This window comes from Centruroides sculpturatus, unplaced genomic scaffold (genome assembly GCF_000671375.1).
Source record: "Centruroides sculpturatus isolate CEXI.00-Female unplaced genomic scaffold, Cexi_2.0 scaffold610, whole genome shotgun sequence".
NCBI lineage: Eukaryota > Metazoa > Arthropoda > Arachnida > Scorpiones > Buthidae > Centruroides > Centruroides sculpturatus.
Genome location: NW_019385271.1, coordinates 311,491 through 337,622, shown reverse-complemented (window position 1 = coordinate 337,622; position 26,132 = coordinate 311,491). Strand labels below are relative to the sequence as shown.

Below are 26,132 nucleotides of genomic sequence, written 5' to 3'. Positions count from 1 at the left end.
TTATAGAGAATATCAAAATTTATACTTATGCATATTTTTCTTTAAATTTTTAGAATTCATATTCTATTTGCTGATACTCATTTTTAATTTCACTTTAATTCTATAATATACAACTATAAATATAATACTAAAATATAAAAACTTGCAAACTCATTAGAAAGCAAAAATCATTTTACTTTACATCATTTAACTAATATAAATGCAATAAATTAAATCTAATTTATTAAAACATTTTAATCCTTTTCATTTTTAATAAAATTAATATTTTGTACACTTATAAAGCTATTACATATAATAAAAAAAGGAGTACTTTAATTATCAATTATAGTAAAATATTATTTTTTTTATTAGGTAGCATTTAATTCATTTAAAGGAGGAAACAATATGAAAAAAAATTCCATTATGAATAATGTATTATAATTTAGGAAACAATTCTTTAAATACCATTTATTAAACTGAATAACATTTTCTTGCTTCAGTACACAACAAAGTCTGTAGTGAATGTAGACAAATGTAATTGTTAATAGTAGAAAGGTTAAAATTCCACTATACTGAATGCAATGCAGCACTAAGATTAATTCAATATAAAAAGTATTATAATAATTTTCCATATTAAATAAAAATATATAATATGTTAGAAATATTTTACATCAATTTAAAATTTTAATTAAGTGTAACAAAACTTAATTGAATATGCATACATTTCAAATCACCACCACTCACATGTATTATATGATTAATCACTAAATACATTTAAAATATTCTTATCACAGGATAAAGTTATCTAAAAGACTAAACCAGCTTCATTCTATGTCATATTAAGAAAATAATCTACCATTACATGTAAGATTAATTTGAGTAGAGGGGGGAAAAATCAATTATTAATATATAGATAAATCAAATAAATTGCATAATACATCTGTATAATTACATGAATCAATATCTTTTAATTAAATATCGACTTTCCTTAACAATATAATTTATATCTAAAAATTACAGCTCATTTGTTTTTATTGCATAACATACTTTATTAGTTAGCTTATTTTCTAATGTAATATTAAGAAATTTTACACATCTATAGTAAATAAAAAAACATAAAATACTGTAATTACACAATACCTTGATATTAATTGAAAGTATCACTGCAATTTTTAAGATTAATCTGCTAAAGCACAACTTTTTAGCATTTATAACAACACACATTGCTTTTATGATGCACTACATTAATGTCTGTTTATTAATAATTCAGTGATAATTATTAATAAATAGCTTTTTTCAACTTTTTAAAAATGTTTTAAAAAAATTTACTTTATAATTATAATTACAAATTAACAAATAAGCCTGTCACATAACAAAATCAGTCAATGGAAGAATAGATTTCAGGTATGTAAAAAAAAATGTACTGCAGCCAATTAGTCAAAAGCAGATTAATATAAAAAATTTCATGTACATTAAATTTATCTACTGTATACATTTATATGATAATAGAATATCTGTTTTGACTTATGTTTATCAACATTATTATTAAATGATTTAATTATTTAATTTAGAAGAAACCAGCCAACTTGAAATATGTTAATTTTATTATTAAAAAAAAAAATCTGGCTGTGAAGCATATATTTTGAATTTAAAAAAATACAACTTGAAACTATTTTTAGCACATTATTGATTTATGGTTAATAACAAAAAAAATTTTTGATTATTTTTTTCCGGCAAATTATAATATGCCTGTTCTACATTATTTTTAAATTAATGCAAACTATTAGACTCTTCAACCAACAATAAATAGTAAAAGGTAATAAACTTTAAATTCAGATTGGTTCAGTTGTAATAACTTTAGAGCACATAATTAGGATTAATTAAAGTGTTGTTTCTAATGTTTGAAACACGAATTAAACGTAACTTGACCTTAGCTTTTTTTAATAATAAAAACTGGGACAAATGATTGCACGGTCCACTTAACAATAATCTTCTAAATGATAAAAAGAAATGAGAGACAATAATTATTGGTGTAGAACGAGGGGAAGAAATAAAAAACAAACATGCTACAAGAGGTGAGGAAACTATAATAAGTTACTTCTTACCAAGTCCATCCGATTCGAAAATTACAGCTTCATGAACTCCGAATTTTCGGCACCATTTCAAAAAATTTTCAGCGTTATCTCGGGCATAGAAAGATTTTGATTTGGCATTTTCCCAGCATTTAAACTTTACCGTAGGAACAATCTAAAAAAATTTTATATTTATTTATTTATTAATTTTAAATATTAGCAAAGCAAAAATTTTTTTGTTTTTACTTCTAAAATTAGTTGTGCCTTTAAGCAACGCAGAGATTGAGTTTCGCAACAGTAAACAGGCATCATTATTGTTAATTTAAATACACAATAAACATGTGCATTGAAAGTTTGAACTAATTAACCAATTAGATCCACGACAAATTTCAAATTAACCAATTACAAATGGTTTAAATTACAAAACTAATTAAAGAGTGAAGCAAATTTAATATTTTAAACACAATTAACTTAATAAATTATATTTACAGAATATATAAATTTACTAATAACAAAGAAATTTTAAATTGAAAATTAACCAATCAAACAGATTTTAAAATTTAAAACATTTATGTGGCTCCATCTGGTGTCATTAAAAACAAGTATAAACTTACATCGTATTTACAAAAGTATCGTTTCATCATTGAAATATTTTAAATTTTAACTATTAAAATACAATTTATCTAAATAATAACATATTAAATATATAATGAAACTTATATAGGTATTTAATAAATTATGTATAAATTTTTAGATAATTACACCGACCAATAAGCACTTAATATTGCGAAAACGTTCGACCAATAGGAAGAAACTGTTTGTTTTTTAAATTCGAATCTTTGTTGTTTCAATTGTATTCGCAAGAATGATTTTCTCAGTCGAAAAATAGCATTAAAAACAACGAAAAATTACTATTTTTTATATTACCTCATCAGTTAACCCATTCTTCCTATATTCTTCCGCTCTTTTTTGAATAAGCTGAGCTAAATGGCACACTATCACTCCATTATCAAGTTTATAGAGGAAGTTGTCGGCTGTAATTTCTTCGATTTCTGCAGGAAAAGTTATCGAAAAATTGTTAACAACAAAGAATGAAACACGTATAAAATTGGTTCTTACCTACCTAATGTTTTATTTAACCATTCTGCCAGGTCTTCTTTTAATGGGATCAGATGTTGTTCCTGTTTCAGTGCTATTTTCTTCTGTAAATCTTCTTCGGTGCAATCCGGTGAGAAGTCGACATTTTTCTGCCAAGAAGCTGCCATTTTCCTTTGCAAATAAATTATTTTCTGACTTTACTGCATCCCTAACTTAACACAGACCACCTTAACGATAGAAAAAACGGTTAAATCTGCGAAACATATTTTTCGTATAAAAACACGCACGATGTACTCCAGGTTAGAAAATTACGTGAACGAGAACGTTATCGAAGATGCGTGAAAATTCGAAATTTTAGAATTTTATTTTATTTTTTATTTATTTTTTTCACGTATTAATCCATGAGCAGGAAATAAGTTGACTCAGATATTTAATTAAATAATAATAATAATAATAAATAAAGACAATAAACAAGCTTTCAAGGGCAATATGATTCTATTATAGGAATTATAGACTGACCTTAATATAATTGTCTGGGAACGGAGACTTGCAAATTTAATATAAAATTTAAAAAAGAAAATAATAGGAGAATATAAACTTTAGTAAAATATAATAGAAAAATAAACTGAAATGAATCATATATAGTATAAAGTTACAACTATATTTAGTGTATAAATAATCTTTAAATAAAGAAAAAATTATTCATAAATTAAATAAGATCGACATCAAAAAGTGGATTATCGTGATTAATCATAATAATGAAAATTATAAAGTTTTGAGAGTAAACTCCTCCCTGATTTTTGACAGTTTTGCAAGTATGAACTCGGGAATTTTAGGGCGTTAGATAGATGGTCCACCCCAACTCATAGTTGTGGCCCCACTAACCGCACCAATCCCAGTTGCTGACGATTTAATTCACTAATCGACTTTCTACATGGGAGTTTTCCACTTGTTTTCGGATAGTTAATGGGATACAAATCATTTTAATTATTTGAACAAGTGAAAGACAGAAGCGCCGATTACGAACTAAATCCTGGATTAGCATTGTTTTTAAATAGAAAATATATTAAACAATTAATAATTTCGATTTACTCGATCAAAACAGTGAAGTTGGCGAGTGGCGCCCCATAATCTGATATGTTACCAGGCGAGCAGGAGAATGCAAAACAGTAAGCATATATCGATTAATTCCAGATGTCACTGGTAAGTCTAACGATTAAACCGGACTAAAAGAAAGTGATAAATCGAAATTTACAATAGAATTTAATCTGTTAATCTCTTAGCTTTAATTAAGCAACGGCGGCGACAACAAATCTGAAAGATTAACGTGGTCGAAAGAGTAAATCGATTAATGGGTATTTGGTAATCGATAACTGATGAAACCTAACGTGTAGAATCTATCTTCTTTATGTAATCGATTAATGGCAATCGGTTATCGTCTGAGGAGGTGGAAAGTGGAGTAGTAGTAGGCTGTTAGGCGCCTCCATCACAAACACGCTCGCCCGGCTCCACGGCCATTGACTGTCGCTCATTCATCGAAACATTACGCGAGTAAACGAGTATTTTTAACGCATCTTACGTATAAAAATTTTCGTTACGAAAACGGCGCTAGCGACGAAACTTACCAGTCAAGTAAGCATCCTTTCTTCTCAATCTCCTTCGTTGTTTCCGCCTTTCGCACGTGCAAATTTCCCTTCTTCCCTTCTCTTCGTCTAAATGCGTACTATGTTCAACGCCATCTGCTGTCGTCGAACGATAACAAGGAACAAAATCGTTATTTTTCAATTAGTCGAGCGGAAATGTCTTGTTATTATTGCTTTTTTTTAAGTCCTTAAAAATTGTTAAGTACTTTTTAGCAACGTAAAGTATTTTTCATTTCTATTAAGTTAAAAAAAAAAACACTTAAAATGGCGCGTCGCAATTATCTGTTATTTCATTATTTATGAAGTGTTTTATAATCAAATTTAATGATTTATTATTTATCGCAAAAAGCGAATATTAATTAGTTCGNCTAATCTGGGGCATTCGTGGATCCATCCACTTGCGTAGCCGAATACCAAGATGATTAAGAAAGATACATACATTCTTCGTATCTGAAAGGATTTCAAAATTAACAACGTATCATTGTTTATTAAATAACTTAAACTAAACTGTAGTATTAAATTTTAGTCGAAATTACACATATGTTCCTTTCTCATAGCAAAGAACAACGGTTATAGGTCGCAATACAGTCCAATATTTTGACATTATTTATGTTATAAAATACATTATACTTATCAATGATTGATGTAAGTATTAATAATATATACACTAATATTAGTATATCAGAAACAAATATACGTGCTTCTTAGTGATAGATTAGCATTAACATTATGTGATAACAAAAACACAAGTTATCAGATCGTATTAAAAGAAAACTGATTCCCTTCCAAACATTTCTTTACATAATGATCCACAAATTTAAAAAATCTGATAAAATTTTACTCGTTTTATTTACATATTTCTTATTCCCTTAGCGCAGTGGTGCCCAAACTTTTCGATTTGCGGGCCAAATTCCGCATAAGTCTCAAGTATTTCATATATACCAAGTAAACCTATAGTTATTTCTGATGCTTACGTGTCAAATATGTTCGAGGGCCGGATTTTGCTCGGGGGCCATAATTTAGACACCATAGCATTAGAGCAAAGAAAAACACCATTTTCTGTAGTCCTTCGGGATCCTTTAAAGATCAGCGTACTTCTTAAACTTCATGATTTACAAAACGCGAGTTTGTTATAAATTATTACAATTTAAAAGTAAGAAAACCATAAAACATTATGTTATTTTATTAATTATTATTTTAAAAAAAATTAGAATAATAAATAGAATAAGTACTTTAAAAAATTTGAAAAATGGAAATTTGTTATATTTGTCTTTTTTTTTTTTTTTCAAAAAACTTGGAATTTTAGTAACAAAGTTCAACAGGAAACACAAGTACTGTACTTTCACCACTTTTTCACACATTGCAATGACTTCTGGAATCAGTACTTTGTACCTCCAAACTGTGGAAGCATTTGAGCATCACTTCTGTATAAATTCTTAATACTGCTCGAAAGTTAATGAAAAATAAATATGCTATCATTATTATTATATTCTTATATATCTAAATTGCAGATTACTGATGTGAAAAATATTGATGAGCAATTTGAATTGTTAAGAAAAATTAAAATGTAATAAACTTTGATTATTGCTTAAACACTATTTCTTTTTTCCTGGAATGTATCAAATCAATAAATTATTTTTCTCTTGTTGAAAAATGTTAACAAAATTAATCTCAGATGAAAGCAAGTCCTAATAATAGCATCTCTAGAACTTCATAAATATATTATATGACTTTTTTTTATCCATTACATGCTGAAAATACGTCACAATTCTTTTTTTTTATATTCCAAAAAAAGTATTCACATAATGCTTACTTACAAGAGCAAAACAATTTCTTTTTTTTTTAATTCTATTTTGTTTCAGTTTTATCCGAGGGCCGATATTTAGCTTTAATCTGCAAAAATGAATTCGATCCGTTTGTGTAATGTATAGGATTTGTATCGGCCGCTATGTACTGTGTCAACGATTTCCGGTCGACTACTATCACTTGGCACGGATCCCGTCTTGAGAGAAAGTGCTCTAAGGTATCCCAACCTCCTCCTACACGAACCATTACGTGACGGCCTTTCAGTAATCTAACAAAAACTGACTTTCCTCCTATTGAGTATCTACCTTCTGCTAATTGAACGACCTCATTTTTGTCTTTACCAATAGAACCCACAATTTACATTACCTTTTGGTCCAATTTGGATGGCTTGCGCTTTTTAGTATTTGCTGAATTTATCTTTTTTCCTGAGTCAGATTTATCGCCATTACTGATCCTCAAAGAGCTGCTGCTTTTTCTTATTACTGAGCAGGCAGCATCTGTTGAAGTATCTAATTGATATGCTGAGCTGTCTAGTGGATAATCCGATGCATCCAATTGATCAGTAGAGCCATTAAGAGGATTGGCCGCACCATTCAAAGGATCAGATGATCCATCTAAACAGAATGATGACTCTGAAGTAGAACTGAGATCAGGAGAAAGACCATGTTCCTCCTGTTCTTCAATCTCCTTCTCTAGTTCTACCAACCCTGGTGGCTCCATTCCATATTTGGCAGCAATTCGTCCAAGTTCTAAAAGGCATAAGACCACAGCCCTAGTCTGTGTATGTAAAACAAGTCCATCCGATTCGAAAATTACAGCTTCATGAACTCCGAATTTTCGGCACGGCACCATTTCAAAAAATTTTCAGTGTTATCTCGGGCATAGAAAGATTTTGATTTGGCATTTTCCCAGCATTTAAACTTTACCGTAGGAACAATCTCATCAGTTAACCCATTCTTCCTATATTCTTCCGCTCTTTTTTGAATAAGCTGAGCTAAATGGCACACTATCACTCCATTATCAAGTTTATAGAGGAAGTTGTCGGCTGTAATTTCTTCGATTTCTAATGTTTTATTTAACCATTCTGCCAGGTCTTCTTTTAATGGGATCAGATGTTGTTCCTGTTTCAGTGCTATTTTCTTCTGTAAATCTTCTTCGGTGCAATCCGGTGAGAAGTCGACATTTTTCTGCCAAGAAGCTGCCATTTTCCTTTGCAAATAAATTATTTTCTGACTTTACTGCATCCCTAACTTAACACAGACCACCAGTCAAGTAAGCATCCTTTCTTCTCAATCTCCTTCATTGTTTCCGCCTTTCGCACGCCTACCCAATAAAAAAAAAATGTCTAGATCATTTTGACCATCCAAGACACTACAAAAGCAACAAAGACTACTTGCAGTTAACTGGGTGCTGCAGTTGCTGTTGCTGATATAGCATCTGAAAAGACTCCAAATATTGCCCTGCCTTTGTCCAAAGATGGCTCAGCTCTTGTTCTCTCTAAGTATTTGAATCTCTGAGTTAATGCCAGAATCATGCTGATAGTCAACTTATGGGTGAAAGGAGGTCTTGTCAATGGTTCACTAGGAACTATACACTTCATATATGCTCCTAATGCTTACCCTCCAGCTCTTCCTCTATTTTAGTGGAATTCAATAGCTATCAGGGACCTTTCATCTATGGTAATCTGTTTCCAATAATCCCCATAACAAACTCTTCGAACAATGGCAGTATATTGCAATTTCATAGACAGTTTCCCCTTAACTTAGCATACTCGATGACTCTACATAAATCACAGGGATTAACTCTTCCAAAAATCAAAATAGATACAGGTAAAAAAGAGATAGCTATCAATCTTACCTATGTTGCTTTCAGTCGAGTGAAAAAAATAACTGACATAGTATTTTTAAATAGTTACAATAACAATTGCTATAAGTCAATCTGTAAGTCCAAGGTCCATAGTGATAGATAGAATTTCATGATACATTGGCATAACAATTAATTAATGGCTTATTCTGCCCTTATATTTTTACCTTTAAATGATAGAATAGAAATCAAATATATTGTTGAAAACAAATGATTCTTTCTCTCTTTTTTCCCTCATAATCTAGAAAATGAAGGTGTGAGCAGCCTCGCTCTGACTACATGTTGATACAGCATTACCTAACTAGTTTATTACAGAATATACATATATGGTTTTTCTGCATTTTTGGAAATAAAATATTTAANAAAAAAAAATCAATGTTTCCTCCACAATAACTGACATTTTCAACACAAGATAGTGATTATTATTCATTAAAACAGGTAAATTTCTATGATGATTAAATATGCATTTTGTTTAAAAATATCTAAACAATTTGTTTAATTTTCTATTTGTTATTGCACAAATCATTTGAATATATATAACTTGAAATAATAAATTAATATAAAGAAATAATTTATAAAAATAAATGCATATAAAAAATTTTAAAAGATTAGTTTTAATATTCATCTTACTAAATTGTGAAATGCACCAGTCTTGTTCAAAAATTTTCAGGAATGGGTCACAAAGTTAAAAGGTAATTTAATAATTTTGAAGAATGGCATATAAAGAAATTTATCATCCAGAGCTTCAATATTAATATACTTTTTCCAATTCAAAAAACATTCAGAGGGAGGGGAAAAAGTCAGTTTATTTCGAAAGATCAGAAAATTCTCTTCAATTCATCTTATACAAGTTCTGCTGATTCAAACTGTTTTCTTTTAAAGTTTTTAACTTTTCCCTTTAGCAAAAATTGGAAAAACTTTAAAAAAGGAAAATGGTTTGAGTCAACAGAACTCATACAAGAGAAACTGAAGAAAATGTTGCAATTCCTGAAAAAAGCTGACTTTTCTAAATGTTTCTAGATAGTAGAATTATTAAAGAAAGTGTACTGAAAAACAGGATGATTATTATTTTTTAAAAGTATTAAATAAATTTCTTTATATCCTATAATGTCTTGATATTTTTTTACTTATTCCTAGAAGTAATTGAACACACTATGTATTAACTATAAAGTTATATTAATATATTAATATGAATTATGTTTGTTTCATATTTCTTGTTAAAAATTACGAAAAAACATTTTTATATTTTGAGGCATTTATGTAATTTATTCCAATAATTTTAAGCATAAAAACATTCCTTAAAGAAGTCCATGAAAAACCTTTGAGATTAAATCTTATCATTAAATCTTTTGTTGAAAATTTTATCTCAAATGTTTCATGATCCTCTAAACTTTTAAATCTAAAAACAGTTCTAAATTAAATTTTTATAATTTATTACACAATAAATTTATTAAATCATGAATTATTTCTTGATTTTAAATATGATCTATCAATATTTAATAATATATACATTATAAAAACTGAAATATTTGTATAAAATATTTAGAAAATGCCTCCACTTTTTTTAGGAATTAAAGTAATTAAATAAATAAAATATATCTTAAAATAAAAATATTCTAATTATTATGAGAACAAAACATTTTCAACAAGTTCAATTACCATCTTCAGATTCTATTGTAATGCAATGCAATGCAAAAAAAAATTCAAAAAATATTTTTAAGTTTCTGATCTCAGAATAAGTAATAATATCAGTAATACAATGCTATTCAAGAGTTATAGTTATTAAATAATGAACATGGAAAAACTAAATGTATCTTTTGATATATTGTTGGAATTTTCTGGAAGATATATACAGCTCTTCCTTAATAGTCTGACAGGTATGGGACCAAAGGGGTGTTGGATTACCAAAAGTGTCCGAATTACCAAAAATAATTGCATATTTTGCATTGTTTTGCTAGCAGTAGCTTACAATATTCCCTACTCCAACTGTTCGAACAGTACTACTCACAGAAAACACACGAAATGTGTGTCATTGTGTAAGAATTAGATGGGGAGATTCACATCGCGACATGCTTCTGTGCAAGCAGACACGTAACAGGGACAGGTACCTTGACGGGAGATGCGTCGGACTACTGAGCACTTAATTTAATAAAGATTTATATCATTAATAAAAACAATCTGCATAGAATAAAACAGAAATTTATTTTATTAATAGAGTATGAGTGAATAATGATTAATTATGCCAGAAAAGTTTTACTTGGCATTAAAATGTTATCGAAACATCAAACGATGCATTGTTGTTTTATTAACAACACATTTTTCATTTAGTTTTACGTATTTATATATTTTTTCCAAAATAATAATGAAAAAATTACTCGATGGTTAAGATATTAAATAAAAAATTTATAACAATAATGTGATTATATACACTTCAATAATAAATTATTTCTTGAATAAACAAACATTCTATTTCTTAAATATGCTAGGTCTATAATAGTTAAATATTTTCTAGTTGATCATTTCTTTTATTTGTAAAATCTCAGTAGAATTTTAATATCAATATAAATATTCATAAACTGCTTACACAATCAATTGTGATCATTTTCTATTCATATGTAAAGTTGAGACAAAAAAATGCCTGCCTGTCAATCTGAAACACCAGGATTCAAACCCAACTTTGATATTAGGGATTCTGAGAAATCCATGTTAATCTAGCCCAGGTATATTCCATTTCCTAGAATCCAACAAACCTCAAATGCAAGGTTGGTTAAACCCATGAAGCAAACAGAAAACAAAAACCACTTGGTGCACTATAATTTTATTAACAATAAACTACTAAAGAAGTGTTTAGAATACTGTTTTTCTTAGCATCTTTTATTAATCTAATTCTGTTATATATCAAGATCTTAACTATTTCCTTTTGAATGATGTTCAGTTCTTTCTAAAATAATTCATTTGAAACTAACAATTTTTAAAATTTGTCATATTCTATAAATAATTATGATCTCTTTAAACAATTTTGTTTTTTAATTTTACTGTTATATGTCTTCTGCCTTAACACATTGCTGATCTGGCAAACAAATGTGTTAAGGTGCTGTTTCACCAGATTATGGGTTTGAATCTTGCTTTGGTCATAGATGTTTCTGTTTAATAAATTTTAATGAGGATTGCTGTTTGGCAGTCCTCTCTAAAGTTATTTTATGTAAAATTAACAAACTAAACCCTCAAATTCATTCTGTATTGATACAGTTTCTTATTACCAATCAAAGGATGTAAAAGATACTATCCATTTTCTAAAGAATATTGTGCATAGTAACAAAAAAAATATATTTTACAGGGTGATTATAATTAAGCAGGTATTTGGACCTCTGTAGAAAAAACTAATAGACCAAATGTAAACAAATTTTTGGTGTGCATACTTTCATAACAGTGCATTTTGATTTTGTAAATAAAAAAAGTTTAATTCCACAATTTCCAGATAGAAGAAATTTGAAATTTGATGCTAATTCAATGCAATTTGAATATTAGATATATTATCAAAGAAATTTAGATAATACAAAGAAGTTGAGACAAAGTGCAATAATTTTATTGCAATTTAGTATCGCAACTATAGGTTTTGAGTTGTAACTATCCATAAGTTACAATGTCATATATGATAATTTTACAGATTGTCAAATTGTACATTTATAAGTTACTTGAATATTTTTGAATCTGAATAACAGTTCTCCTATATGTGCCTTCCATCTACTTGATATAAAGCATACATTGAATGAACATGCACTCAACATTCCATGTTGAGTGCATGTTCATTTAATGCATGCTATGAAAGTTCATTTAATCCATTGTTATGAAAGTACACACACCAAAAATTTGTATACATTTGGTCCTTGACATTGTCTGACATGTAGTGAAAGTCTGCCTTTTAAGTCAGTAAGTTAAAAAACATCACCCTGATAAACAAGGTTCTTCAATTACCCCCATAACCAAAAATCACAAAGGGTCTATTCTGATGATGATAGACATTCTGTTGGAAATGATTGGCTAATCATTCTTTAATTTGTGAAGTACTGATGCAATAACTTTTGCACATTAACACCAATATGAAGAAATGTTCCACCTTGTATTTTTGTGAATATCCTATCAAGATTGTGGTATCCAAATAATTTCATTGCTGAAGTGCAAGGATGAGTTTTGAATCATGTTTTCATATCTAGATGCATTGACAGAACATAATCACTGGCTCAGATGCAGTGTTTTCCTGGAAAAAACACAGTCTAATAAATAAAAAGAAACAGGAAGATAGAGGACATGTATTGCAGAACTATTAGTCTGATTTATTGGTTATTTATTTCCACATGCAATCTGACATATGTAAAATTACCTTACGTGACATTGTAACTTATGGAGAGTTACAACTCTCACAGAAGCTATAATTGCCAAACTAAAATGCACTAAAGTCATTGCTCTTTTTGTGTCAACTTCTCTGTATTGCCTGACAACCTATCTAATATTCAAATTGCACCAATATGAGTGCAAAATGTTTCCATCAGGAAATTTTGGAACTTTTTATTTGAAAAATCAAAATTCCATAGTTAAGAAAGTATGCACACCAAATCTGGTTGCAGTTAGTCCAGGCATGGCCAACATACGACGCGTCTAATGAATATATGTGGCCCATGATCAATCTTTCAATATTAGCTACTCAATTCCGAATAGCTCAATGAAAAATTCTGATAACTGAAAAAAAAGAAAAAAGGCCAACAACTCACTGTGTGTTTAGAGTTAACTCTCCATTACAAATCTCGTAAGTACAGCATAGAATGTTCATAAAGCATGATAATGTGAAAAATATATCTGTAATCTCTATGTACAATTTAGTCTTTATGGGGTGACACCATATTGAGATCTTGCACCACCTCAAAATCTTCCTAGGGTAGCCTCTGGTTTGGCCTGTGGAAAAAGTTTTCTTTCTAATTCGGCCCAAGGGCAAAAACTGTTGTCCACCCGAGTTAGTCCATTAGTTCTTTCTAAACGGAGCCTAAACACTTCCCATTTAATAATAATGACTGTGTGGATAAAGACTGATCTATAATGATTGTGTTTACACACACACACACACAAATTCAGAAATATTGATATATATAATTTAGAGATACATACATATCAAACATCTTCTAGGCACATGAAATTAGTGAATAAAAATAAAACACCCAAGTGAATGAACTATATTTTTGGTTCTGGCTTTGCATTAAATTTAAACTATATTTTTGAATGTTTAAATAGAATACTGCAGTTATGCATGATAAATTGTATTTTGAATTTGCAAATTTACTTACTCTAACAAAAACTGACTTTCCTCCTATTGAGTATCTACCTTCTGCTAATTGAACGACCTCATTTTTGTCTTTACCAATAGAACTTACAATTTGCATTACCTAAGAAAACAGAAAATAGTTAAAAATTATAAAATAAACTGTAAAAATAAATTTTACCAACCTTTTGGTCCAATTTGGATGGCTTGCGCTTTTTAGTATTTGCTGAATTTATCTTTTTTCCTGAGTCAGATTTATCGCCATTACTGATCCTCAAAGAGCTGCTGCTTTTTCTTATTACTGAGCAGGCAGCATCTGTTGAAGTATCTAATTGATNTACATTACCTTTTGGTCCAATTTGGATGGCTTGCGCTTTTTAGTATTTGCTGAATTTATCTTTTTTCCTGAGTCAGATTTATCGCCATTACTGATCCTCAAAGAGCTGCTGCTTTTTCTTATTACTGAGCAGGCAGCATCTGTTGAAGTATCTAATTGATATGCTGAGCTGTCTAGTGGATAATCCGATGCATCCAATTGATCAGTAGAGCCATTAAGAGGATTGGCCGCACCATTCAAAGGATCAGATGATCCATCTAAACAGAATGATGACTCTGAAGTAGAACTGAGATCAGGAGAAAGACCATTTTCTTCCTGTTCTTCAATCTCCTTCTCTAGTTTTACTAACCCTGGTGGCTCCATTCCATATTTGGCAGCAATTCGTCCGTCTTAGAAAATTAGTCTTGTTTATATGTCGCCATCTAGTGACAATTCTATCCAACATTCATCCATGGCTTAAAATACTTTAAATTCATTGTATTTTAATTTTTTAAAACTAATCATACATTAAAAATAAGTAACAATTTACAGATTATTTAAGGGCACAAACATCAAATTAAAAAATAGCCGATTTTTACGAATTCATTTATATATATATATATATATAGACTATATATTCGTGAAATATTTCATTTTTCCTGCTTTCTTGCCGATGTTTCTTGCCATTTATTATCCAGTAAATGAATATTAAATAGAAGTTACGAAATTAAGCACTTTCCCAAGACATTCGGTGAGAACGGAATACAGTAACAATGAATATACGGATGAAAAATAAACTTAAATAGAACTAACAAATACATCAAGCTAGAGCAACAATGCGAATATCCTATCAAATATTAAAGCGAGCTCCACCCATTAATCAACTAACGGAAGATTATTATATTTTGGCATCAACAATGCTCTCTCGTCCTTCCTCTTGCTAAATCAAATTAGCGGGAAAATTATACATCTTCATAATTTGCACTAAACTGAAATCTAAATTAATATTTAAATTAAAACCTGTAAAAATTCAATTATTGAAATAGCTTTGATTCAAACTATTTTCGATCCATTGTTCCTAATAAAAAAAATTAAATTATTTCAAATTAAATTTTTGAATAGATAAATAATTATATGTAAAAAAAAATCAATTCCTTTTCCAATCCTAATGATCATCTCAATTTCAAAATTGTATGTTATAAAAACTATATAATTTTTAAATGATTAAATTAAATCCTAATAATAATAACTTAGAATAGTTTTTTATTAACAAATAAATGATTTTAAGAGTTGAAAAATTATATAGGAATATATAACAACAGAAAAAAAAAATCAATGTTTCCTCCACAATAACTGACATTTTCAACACAAGATAGTGATTATTATTCATTAAAACAGGTAAATTTCTATGATGATTAAATATGCATTTTGTTTAAAAATATCTAAACAATTTGTTTAATTTTCTATTTGTTATTGCACAAATCATTTGAATATATATAACTTGAAATAATAAATTAATATAAAGAAATAATTTATAAAAATAAATGCATATAAAAAATTTTAAAAGATTAGTTTTAATATTCATCTTACTAAATTGTGAAATGCACCAGTCTTGTTCAAAAATTTTCAGGAATGGGTCACAAAGTTAAAAGGTAATTTAATAATTTTGAAGAATGGCATATAAAGAAATTTATCATCCAGAGCTTCAATATTAATATACTTTTTCCAATTCAAAAAACATTCAGAGGGAGGGGAAAAAGTCAGTTTATTTCGAAAGATCAGAAAATTCTCTTCAATTCATCTTATACAAGTTCTGCTGATTCAAACTGTTTTCTTTTAAAGTTTTTAACTTTTCCCTTTAGCAAAAATTGGAAAAACTTTAAAAAAGGAAAATGGTTTGAGTCAACAGAACTCATACAAGAGAAACTGAAGAAAATGTTGCAATTCCTGAAAAAAGCTGACTTTTCTAAATGTTTCTAGATAGTAGAATTATTAAAGAAAGTGTACTGAAAAACAGGATGATTATTATTTTTTAAAAGTATTAAATAAATTTCTTTATATCCTATAATGTCTTGATATTTTTTTACTTATTCCTAGAAGTAATTGAACACACTATGTATTAACTATAAAGTTATATTAATATATTAATATGAATTATGTTTGTTTCATATTTCTTGTTAAAAATTACGAAAAAACATTTTTATATTTTGAGGCATTTATGTAATTTATTCCAATAATTTTAAGCATAAAAACATTCCTTAAAGAAGTCCATGAAAAACCTTTGAGATTAAATCTTATCATTAAATCTTTTGTTGAAAATTTTATCTCAAATGTTTCATGATCCTCTAAACTTTTAAATCTAAAAACAGTTCTAAATTAAATTTTTATAATTTATTACACAATAAATTTATTAAATCATGAATTATTTCTTGATTTTAAATATGATCTATCAATATTTAATAATATATACATTATAAAAACTGAAATATTTGTATAAAATATTTAGAAAATGCCTCCACTTTTTTTAGGAATTAAAGTAATTAAATAAATAAAATATATCTTAAAATAAAAATATTCTAATTATTATGAGAACAAAACATTTTCAACAAGTTCAATTACCATCTTCAGATTCTATTGTAATGCAATGCAATGCAAAAAAAAATTCAAAAAATATTTTTAAGTTTCTGATCTCAGAATAAGTAATAATATCAGTAATACAATGCTATTCAAGAGTTATAGTTATTAAATAATGAACATGGAAAAACTAAATGTATCTTTTGATATATTGTTGGAATTTTCTGGAAGATATATACAGCTCTTCCTTAATAGTCTGACAGGTATGGGACCAAAGGGGTGTTGGATTACCAAAAGTGTCCGAATTACCAAAAATAATTGCATATTTTGCATTGTTTTGCTAGCAGTAGCTTACAATATTCCCTACTCCAACTGTTCGAACAGTACTACTCACAGAAAACACACGAAATGTGTGTCATTGTGTAAGAATTAGATGGGGAGATTCACATCGCGACATGCTTCTGTGCAAGCAGACACGTAACAGGGACAGGTACCTTGACGGGAGATGCGTCGGACTACTGAGCACTTAATTTAATAAAGATTTATATCATTAATAAAAACAATCTGCATAGAATAAAACAGAAATTTATTTTATTAATAGAGTATGAGTGAATAATGATTAATTATGCCAGAAAAGTTTTACTTGGCATTAAAATGTTATCGAAACATCAAACGATGCATTGTTGTTTTATTAACAACACATTTTTCATTTAGTTTTACGTATTTATATATTTTTTCCAAAATAATAATGAAAAAATTACTCGATGGTTAAGATATTAAATAAAAAATTTATAACAATAATGTGATTATATACACTTCAATAATAAATTATTTCTTGAATAAACAAACATTCTATTTCTTAAATATGCTAGGTCTATAATAGTTAAATATTTTCTAGTTGATCATTTCTTTTATTTGTAAAATCTCAGTAGAATTTTAATATCAATATAAATATTCATAAACTGCTTACACAATCAATTGTGATCATTTTCTATTCATATGTAAAGTTGAGACAAAAAAATGCCTGCCTGTCAATCTGAAACACCAGGATTCAAACCCAACTTTGATATTAGGGATTCTGAGAAATCCATGTTAATCTAGCCCAGGTATATTCCATTTCCTAGAATCCAACAAACCTCAAATGCAAGGTTGGTTAAACCCATGAAGCAAACAGAAAACAAAAACCACTTGGTGCACTATAATTTTATTAACAATAAACTACTAAAGAAGTGTTTAGAATACTGTTTTTCTTAGCATCTTTTATTAATCTAATTCTGTTATATATCAAGATCTTAACTATTTCCTTTTGAATGATGTTCAGTTCTTTCTAAAATAATTCATTTGAAACTAACAATTTTTAAAATTTGTCATATTCTATAAATAATTATGATCTCTTTAAACAATTTTGTTTTTTAATTTTACTGTTATATGTCTTCTGCCTTAACACATTGCTGATCTGGCAAACAAATGTGTTAAGGTGCTGTTTCACCAGATTATGGGTTTGAATCTTGCTTTGGTCATAGATGTTTCTGTTTAATAAATTTTAATGAGGATTGCTGTTTGGCAGTCCTCTCTAAAGTTATTTTATGTAAAATTAACAAACTAAACCCTCAAATTCATTCTGTATTGATACAGTTTCTTATTACCAATCAAAGGATGTAAAAGATACTATCCATTTTCTAAAGAATATTGTGCATAGTAACAAAAAAAATATATTTTACAGGGTGATTATAATTAAGCAGGTATTTGGACCTCTGTAGAAAAAACTAATAGACCAAATGTAAACAAATTTTTGGTGTGCATACTTTCATAACAGTGCATTTTGATTTTGTAAATAAAAAAAGTTTAATTCCACAATTTCCAGATAGAAGAAATTTGAAATTTGATGCTAATTCAATGCAATTTGAATATTAGATATATTATCAAAGAAATTTAGATAATACAAAGAAGTTGAGACAAAGTGCAATAATTTTATTGCAATTTAGTATCGCAACTATAGGTTTTGAGTTGTAACTATCCATAAGTTACAATGTCATATATGATAATTTTACAGATTGTCAAATTGTACATTTATAAGTTACTTGAATATTTTTGAATCTGAATAACAGTTCTCCTATATGTGCCTTCCATCTACTTGATATAAAGCATACATTAAATGAACATACACTCAACATTCCATGTTGAGTGCATGTTCATTTAATGCATGCTATGAAAGTTCATTTAATCCATTGTTATGAAAGTACACACACCAAAAATTTGTATACATTTGGTCCTTGACATTGTCTGACATGTAGTGAAAGTCTGCCTTTTAAGTCAGTAAGTTAAAAAACATCACCCTGATAAACAAGGTTCTTCAATTACCCCCATAACCAAAAATCACAAAGGGTCTATTCTGATGATGATAGACATTCTGTTGGAAATGATTGGCTAATCATTCTTTAATTTGTGAAGTACTGATGCAATAACTTTTGCACATTAACACCAATATGAAGAAATGTTCCACCTTGTATTTTTGTGAATATCCTATCAAGATTGTGGTATCCAAATAATTTCATTGCTGAAGTGCAAGGATGAGTTTTGAATCATGTTTTCATATCTAGATGCATTGACAGAACATAATCACTGGCTCAGATGCAGTGTTTTCCTGGAAAAAACACAGTCTAATAAATAAAAAGAAACAGGAAGATAGAGGACATGTATTGCAGAACTATTAGTCTGATTTATTGGTTATTTATTTCCACATGCAATCTGACATATGTAAAATTACCTTACGTGACATTGTAACTTATGGAGAGTTACAACTCTCACAGAAGCTATAATTGCCAAACTAAAATGCACTAAAGTCATTGCTCTTTTTGTGTCAACTTCTCTGTATTGCCTGACAACCTATCTAATATTCAAATTGCACCAATATGAGTGCAAAATGTTTCCATCAGGAAATTTTGGAACTTTTTATTTGAAAAATCAAAATTCCATAGTTAAGAAAGTATGCACACCAAATCTGGTTGCAGTTAGTCCAGGCATGGCCAACATACGACGCGTCTAATGAATATATGTGGCCCATGATCAATCTTTCAATATTAGCTACTCAATTCCGAATAGCTCAATGAAAAATTCTGATAACTGAAAAAAAAGAAAAAAGGCCAACAACTCACTGTGTGTTTAGAGTTAACTCTCCATTACAAATCTCGTAAGTACAGCATAGAATGTTCATAAAGCATGATAATGTGAAAAATATATCTGTAATCTCTATGTACAATTTAGTCTTTATGGGGTGACACCATATTGAGATCTTGCACCACCTCAAAATCTTCCTAGGGTAGCCTCTGGTTTGGCCTGTGGAAAAAGTTTTCTTTCTAATTCGGCCCAAGGGCAAAAACTGTTGTCCACCCGAGTTAGTCCATTAGTTCTTTCTAAACGGAGCCTAAACACTTCCCATTTAATAATAATGACTGTGTGGATAAAGACTGATCTATAATGATTGTGTTTACACACACACACACACAAATTCAGAAATATTGATATATATAATTTAGAGATACATACATATCAAACATCTTCTAGGCACATGAAATTAGTGAATAAAAATAAAACACCCAAGTGAATGAACTATATTTTTGGTTCTGGCTTTGCATTAAATTTAAACTATATTTTTGAATGTTTAAATAGAATACTGCAGTTATGCATGATAAATTGTATTTTGAATTTGCAAATTTACTTACTCTAACAAAAACTGACTTTCCTCCTATTGAGTATCTACCTTCTGCTAATTGAACGACCTCATTTTTGTCTTTACCAATAGAACTTACAATTTGCATTACCTAAGAAAACAGAAAATAGTTAAAAATTATAAAATAAACTGTAAAAATAAATTTTACCAACCTTTTGGTCCAATTTGGATGGCTTGCGCTTTTTAGTATTTGCTGAATTTATCTTTTTTCCTGAGTCAGATTTATCGCCATTACTGATCCTCAAAGAGCTGCTGCTTTTTCTTATTACTGAGCAGGCAGCATCTGTTGAAGTATCTAATTGATCTGCTGAGCTGTCTAGTGGATAATCCGATGCATCCAATTGATCAGTAGAGCCATTAAGAGGATTGGCTGCACCATTCAAAGGATCAGATGATCCATCTAAACAGAATGATGACTCTGAAGTAGAACTGAGATCAGGAGAAAGACCATTTTCTTCCTGTTCTTCAATCTCCTTCTCTAGTTTTACTAACCCTGGTGGCTCCATTCCATATTTGGCAGCAATTCGTCCAAGTTCTAAAAGGCATAAGACCACAGCCCTAGTCTGTGTATGTAAAACTGAAATAATAAATAAATATAGTATTTTATTGTTCATAAAATTACTCTATAATATGGATGAATAAATGTCAAACAAATATTAAAATATTATAGACATTTGAATTTTCTATTGTAAAAAAAAAAAATGAAAAAATAACTTCTCATTTAATATAACTGTTTAACTTATATTTGCAGATCAAAGTCAATAATTAATTTACTTAAAATTTAACTGAAAAAAATTGAACAAATTTATTGAAAGTTCTAAAATGTTATTTTTATATTTATAACTTGATATCAGGACAAATGTGATCTTGAAAATATTTCAAAAGTAATGAATTAATAACTCATTAATAGCATATGACAAAACCTATATTTGATAATAAAGATGAACTTTAAATTCCATATTATCTGTAGAATTTGTTATTTTACAAAAGACTATCTTTATTCAATTAATATAATTTTTTAAAATTTAAATAAACTATTTTAATTTTAGGTTGCATGATTCAGTACTTCATTCTGGCCATTCTTTTTAAATTTTTAGAAGAATCTTTCATTCCTGCAATTAAGTAGGATGCTTCATTTGATTTGCTTGTATTATTTAATCAACTAATTTTAACATGTCCTGTTGAAGTGGCATACAACAGTATTGTATAGTTAAACTGTGATATTTCTACAGAAATTTAGGTAAATGTAATCACAATAATTTAGGTATGTAATTATTTAAATAGTATTTTATTACCATTGACTTATTTAACTGAATTTTTCCAAATAAATAACAAAATTCAAAATTTTTATCTAAAATAATAATTATTACAACAAATTAATCTAAATTAACTAGCAACTAAACATAAAAGCTATAGAACTTAATTATTTTTGTAAAATATTTGACTTACAGAAAATCTTGATATATTATTTTTGCTAATGTTATTTCATTTCCTTAAACCAGTAATTAAGAGCTATTATACAGCATCATTTATTATTAAGCTATATTACTATATTACTATAGATTCATTATAATTTATTAAAAATTTCTTAATTTGTATGTATAATTGATTTTAAATACTGCTTAAAATATCTTTCACATGGCTTTAATGTTGAACAGATCTTACTTTCTTCAGATAAAACTATTTTAAAAAGTAATAATAAAGTTTAATTTAATATGAAGAAGTAGTAAAAATTATTATAAATTACTATATTTTGTCCAGTTTTCTATAACATTTATAGAGAATATCAAAATTTATACTTATGCATATTTTTCTTTAAATTTTTAGAATTCATATTCTATTTGCTGATACTCATTTTTAATTTCACTTTAATTCTATAATATACAACTATAAATATAATACTAAAATATAAAAACTTGCAAACTCATTAGAAAGCAAAAATCATTTTACTTTACATCATTTAACTAATATAAATGCAATAAATTAAATCTAATTTATTAAAACATTTTAATCCTTTTCATTTTTAATAAAATTAATATTTTGTACACTTATAAAGCTATTACATATAATAAAAAAAGGAGTACTTTAATTATCAATTATAGTAAAATATTATTTTTTTTATTAGGTAGCATTTAATTCATTTAAAGGAGGAAACAATATGAAAAAAAATTCCATTATGAATAATGTATTATAATTTAGGAAACAATTCTTTAAATACCATTTATTAAACTGAATAACATTTTCTTGCTTCAGTACACAACAAAGTCTGTAGTGAATGTAGACAAATGTAATTGTTAATAGTAGAAAGGTTAAAATTCCACTATACTGAATGCAATGCAGCACTAAGATTAATTCAATATAAAAAGTATTATAATAATTTTCCATATTAAATAAAAATATATAATATGTTAGAAATATTTTACATCAATTTAAAATTTTAATTAAGTGTAACAAAACTTAATTGAATATGCATACATTTCAAATCACCACCACTCACATGTATTATATGATTAATCACTAAATACATTTAAAATATTCTTATCACAGGATAAAGTTATCTAAAAGACTAAACCAGCTTCATTCTATGTCATATTAAGAAAATAATCTACCATTACATGTAAGATTAATTTGAGTAGAGGGGGGAAAAATCAATTATTAATATATAGATAAATCAAATAAATTGCATAATACATCTGTATAATTACATGAATCAATATCTTTTAATTAAATATCGACTTTCCTTAACAATATAATTTATATCTAAAAATTACAGCTCATTTGTTTTTATTGCATAACATACTTTATTAGTTAGCTTATTTTCTAATGTAATATTAAGAAATTTTACACATCTATAGTAAATAAAAAAACATAAAATACTGTAATTACACAATACCTTGATATTAATTGAAAGTATCACTGCAATTTTTAAGATTAATCTGCTAAAGCACAACTTTTTAGCATTTATAACAACACACATTGCTTTTATGATGCACTACATTAATGTCTGTTTATTAATAATTCAGTGATAATTATTAATAAATAGCTTTTTTCAACTTTTTAAAAATGTTTTAAAAAAATTTACTTTATAATTATAATTACAAATTAACAAATAAGCCTGTCACATAACAAAATCAGTCAATGGAAGAATAGATTTCAGGTATGTAAAAAAAAATGTACTGCAGCCAATTAGTCAAAAGCAGATTAATATAAAAAATTTCATGTACATTAAATTTATCTACTGTATACATTTATATGATAATAGAATATCTGTTTTGACTTATGTTTATCAACATTATTATTAAATGATTTAATTATTTAATTTAGAAGAAACCAGCCAACTTGAAATATGTTAATTTTATTATTAAAAAAAAAAATCTGGCTGTGAAGCATATATTTTGAATTTAAAAAAATACAACTTGAAACTATTTTTAGCACATTATTGATTTATGGTTAATAACAAAAAAAATTTTTGATTATTTTTTTCCGGCAAATTATAATATGCCTGTTCTACATTATTTTTAAATTAATGCAAACTATTAGACTCTTCAACCAACAATAAATAGTAAAAGGTAATAAACTTTAAATTCAGATTGGTTCAGTTGTAATAACTTTAGAGCACATAATTAGGATTAATTAAAGTGTTGTTTCTAATGTTTGAAACACGAATTAAACGTAACTTGACCTTAGCTTTTTTTAATAATAAAAACTGGGACAAATGATTGCACGGTCCACTTAACAATAATCTTCTAAATGATAAAAAGAAATGAGAGACAATAATTATTGGTGTAGAACGAGGGGAAGAAATAAAAAACAAACATGCTACAAGAGGTGAGGAAACTATAATAAGTTACTTCTTACCAAGTCCATCCGATTCGAAAATTACAGCTTCATGAACTCCGAATTTTCGGCACCATTTCAAAAAATTTTCAGCGTTATCTCGGGCATAGAAAGATTTTGATTTGGCATTTTCCCAGCATTTAAACTTTACCGTAGGAACAATCTAAAAAAATTTTATATTTATTTATTTATTAATTTTAAATATTAGCAAAGCAAAAATTTTTTTGTTTTTACTTCTAAAATTAGTTGTGCCTTTAAGCAACGCAGAGATTGAGTTTCGCAACAGTAAACAGGCATCATTATTGTTAATTTAAATACACAATAAACATGTGCATTGAAAGTTTGAACTAATTAACCAATTAGATCCACGACAAATTTCAAATTAACCAATTACAAATGGTTTAAATTACAAAACTAATTAAAGAGTGAAGCAAATTTAATATTTTAAACACAATTAACTTAATAAATTATATTTACAGAATATATAAATTTACTAATAACAAAGAAATTTTAAATTGAAAATTAACCAATCAAACAGATTTTAAAATTTAAAACATTTATGTGGCTCCATCTGGTGTCATTAAAAACAAGTATAAACTTACATCGTATTTACAAAAGTATCGTTTCATCATTGAAATATTTTAAATTTTAACTATTAAAATACAATTTATCTAAATAATAACATATTAAATATATAATGAAACTTATATAGGTATTTAATAAATTATGTATAAATTTTTAGATAATTACACCGACCAATAAGCACTTAATATTGCGAAAACGTTCGACCAATAGGAAGAAACTGTTTGTTTTTTAAATTCGAATCTTTGTTGTTTCAATTGTATTCGCAAGAATGATTTTCTCAGTCGAAAAATAGCATTAAAAACAACGAAAAATTACTATTTTTTATATTACCTCATCAGTTAACCCATTCTTCCTATATTCTTCCGCTCTTTTTTGAATAAGCTGAGCTAAATGGCACACTATCACTCCATTATCAAGTTTATAGAGGAAGTTGTCGGCTGTAATTTCTTCGATTTCTGCAGGAAAAGTTATCGAAAAATTGTTAACAACAAAGAATGAAACACGTATAAAATTGGTTCTTACCTACCTAATGTTTTATTTAACCATTCTGCCAGGTCTTCTTTTAATGGGATCAGATGTTGTTCCTGTTTCAGTGCTATTTTCTTCTGTAAATCTTCTTCGGTGCAATCCGGTGAGAAGTCGACATTTTTCTGCCAAGAAGCTGCCATTTTCCTTTGCAAATAAATTATTTTCTGACTTTACTGCATCCCTAACTTAACACAGACCACCTTAACGATAGAAAAAACGGTTAAATCTGCGAAACATATTTTTCGTATAAAAACACGCACGATGTACTCCAGGTTAGAAAATTACGTGAACGAGAACGTTATCGAAGATGCGTGAAAATTCGAAATTTTAGAATTTTATTTTATTTTTTATTTATTTTTTTCACGTATTAATCCATGAGCAGGAAATAAGTTGACTCAGATATTTAATTAAATAATAATAATAATAATAAATAAAGACAATAAACAAGCTTTCAAGGGCAATATGATTCTATTATAGGAATTATAGACTGACCTTAATATAATTGTCTGGGAACGGAGACTTGCAAATTTAATATAAAATTTAAAAAAGAAAATAATAGGAGAATATAAACTTTAGTAAAATATAATAGAAAAATAAACTGAAATGAATCATATATAGTATAAAGTTACAACTATATTTAGTGTATAAATAATCTTTAAATNTTAAGTTTATTTTTAATATATATATATATATAACATTTTCTTGTTTAAAAAATTGTTTAAATGTAAGTATATTTGTTTGTTTATTTTTATATATAGAATATATATCAGGAAATTGTTTACTAATAATT

General features: G+C 27.5%; 2 protein-coding genes and 1 pseudogene across 6 annotated transcripts; all 3 read right to left on the bottom strand.

Annotated features, from left to right (window-relative positions):
* Positions 1-1,825: 1,825 nt before the first annotated feature.
* On the bottom strand, positions 1,826-7,907 carry LOC111636983 (growth arrest-specific protein 2-like). 3 transcript variants are annotated; one of them, XM_023382379.1, is made up of 4 exons: positions 4,775-4,878; positions 3,175-3,320; positions 2,979-3,103; positions 1,826-2,226 (listed from the first exon to the last, which is right to left on the bottom strand). In XM_023382379.1, the coding sequence occupies exons 2-4, from the start codon at positions 3,314-3,316 to the stop codon at positions 2,074-2,076; spliced, it is 420 nt and encodes a 139-aa protein (XP_023238147.1). In that variant the 5' UTR covers positions 3,317-3,320; positions 4,775-4,878; the 3' UTR covers positions 1,826-2,073. The 3 variants fall into 3 exon arrangements, with proteins under 3 accessions (XP_023238147.1, XP_023238146.1, XP_023238145.1); XM_023382378.1 differs by lacking the exon at positions 4,775-4,878 and adding an exon at positions 7,864-7,907 and having other exon boundaries at positions 1,831-2,226; positions 3,175-3,376; XM_023382377.1 differs by having other exon boundaries at positions 1,834-2,226; positions 3,175-3,376; positions 4,775-4,891.
* LOC111636981 lies at positions 5,988-25,860 on the bottom strand (annotated as a pseudogene).
* On the bottom strand, positions 12,961-25,624 carry LOC111636982 (GAS2-like protein pickled eggs). Of its 3 annotated transcripts, none has more exons than XM_023382376.1 (6): positions 25,341-25,624; positions 25,145-25,269; positions 24,251-24,392; positions 20,841-20,969; positions 14,119-14,414; positions 12,961-13,896 (listed from the first exon to the last, which is right to left on the bottom strand). In XM_023382376.1, the coding sequence occupies exons 1-6, from the start codon at positions 25,480-25,482 to the stop codon at positions 13,636-13,638; spliced, it is 1,095 nt and encodes a 364-aa protein (XP_023238144.1). In that variant the 5' UTR covers positions 25,483-25,624; the 3' UTR covers positions 12,961-13,635. The 3 variants fall into 3 exon arrangements, with proteins under 3 accessions (XP_023238144.1, XP_023238143.1, XP_023238141.1); XM_023382375.1 differs by lacking the exon at positions 14,119-14,414 and adding an exon at positions 13,958-14,100 and having other exon boundaries at positions 13,216-13,896; positions 20,688-20,969; XM_023382373.1 differs by lacking the exons at positions 12,961-13,896; positions 14,119-14,414 and adding an exon at positions 20,208-20,483 and having other exon boundaries at positions 20,545-20,969.
* Positions 25,861-26,132: the final 272 nt, after the last annotated feature.

Coding starts and splice junctions, on each gene's coding strand:
- LOC111636983 (XM_023382378.1), bottom strand. CDS start 3,316: ATGGCAGCTTCTTGGCAGAAAAATGTCGACTTCTCACCGGATTGCACC. Junction 3,104..3,174: donor ATGGTTAAATAAAACATTAG/GTAGGTAAGAAC, acceptor CTTTTCCTGCAG/AAATCGAAGAAATTACAGCC. Junction 2,227..2,978: donor AGAATGGGTTAACTGATGAG/GTAATATAAAAA, acceptor AAATTTTTTTAG/ATTGTTCCTACGGTAAAGTT.
- LOC111636982 (XM_023382376.1), bottom strand. CDS start 25,482: ATGGCAGCTTCTTGGCAGAAAAATGTCGACTTCTCACCGGATTGCACC. Junction 24,393..25,144: donor AGAATGGGTTAACTGATGAG/GTAATATAAAAA, acceptor AAATTTTTTTAG/ATTGTTCCTACGGTAAAGTT. Junction 14,415..20,840: donor TGAAGAACAGGAAGAAAATG/GTCTTTCTCCTG, acceptor AGGAAGAAAATG/GTCTTTCTCCTGATCTCAGT.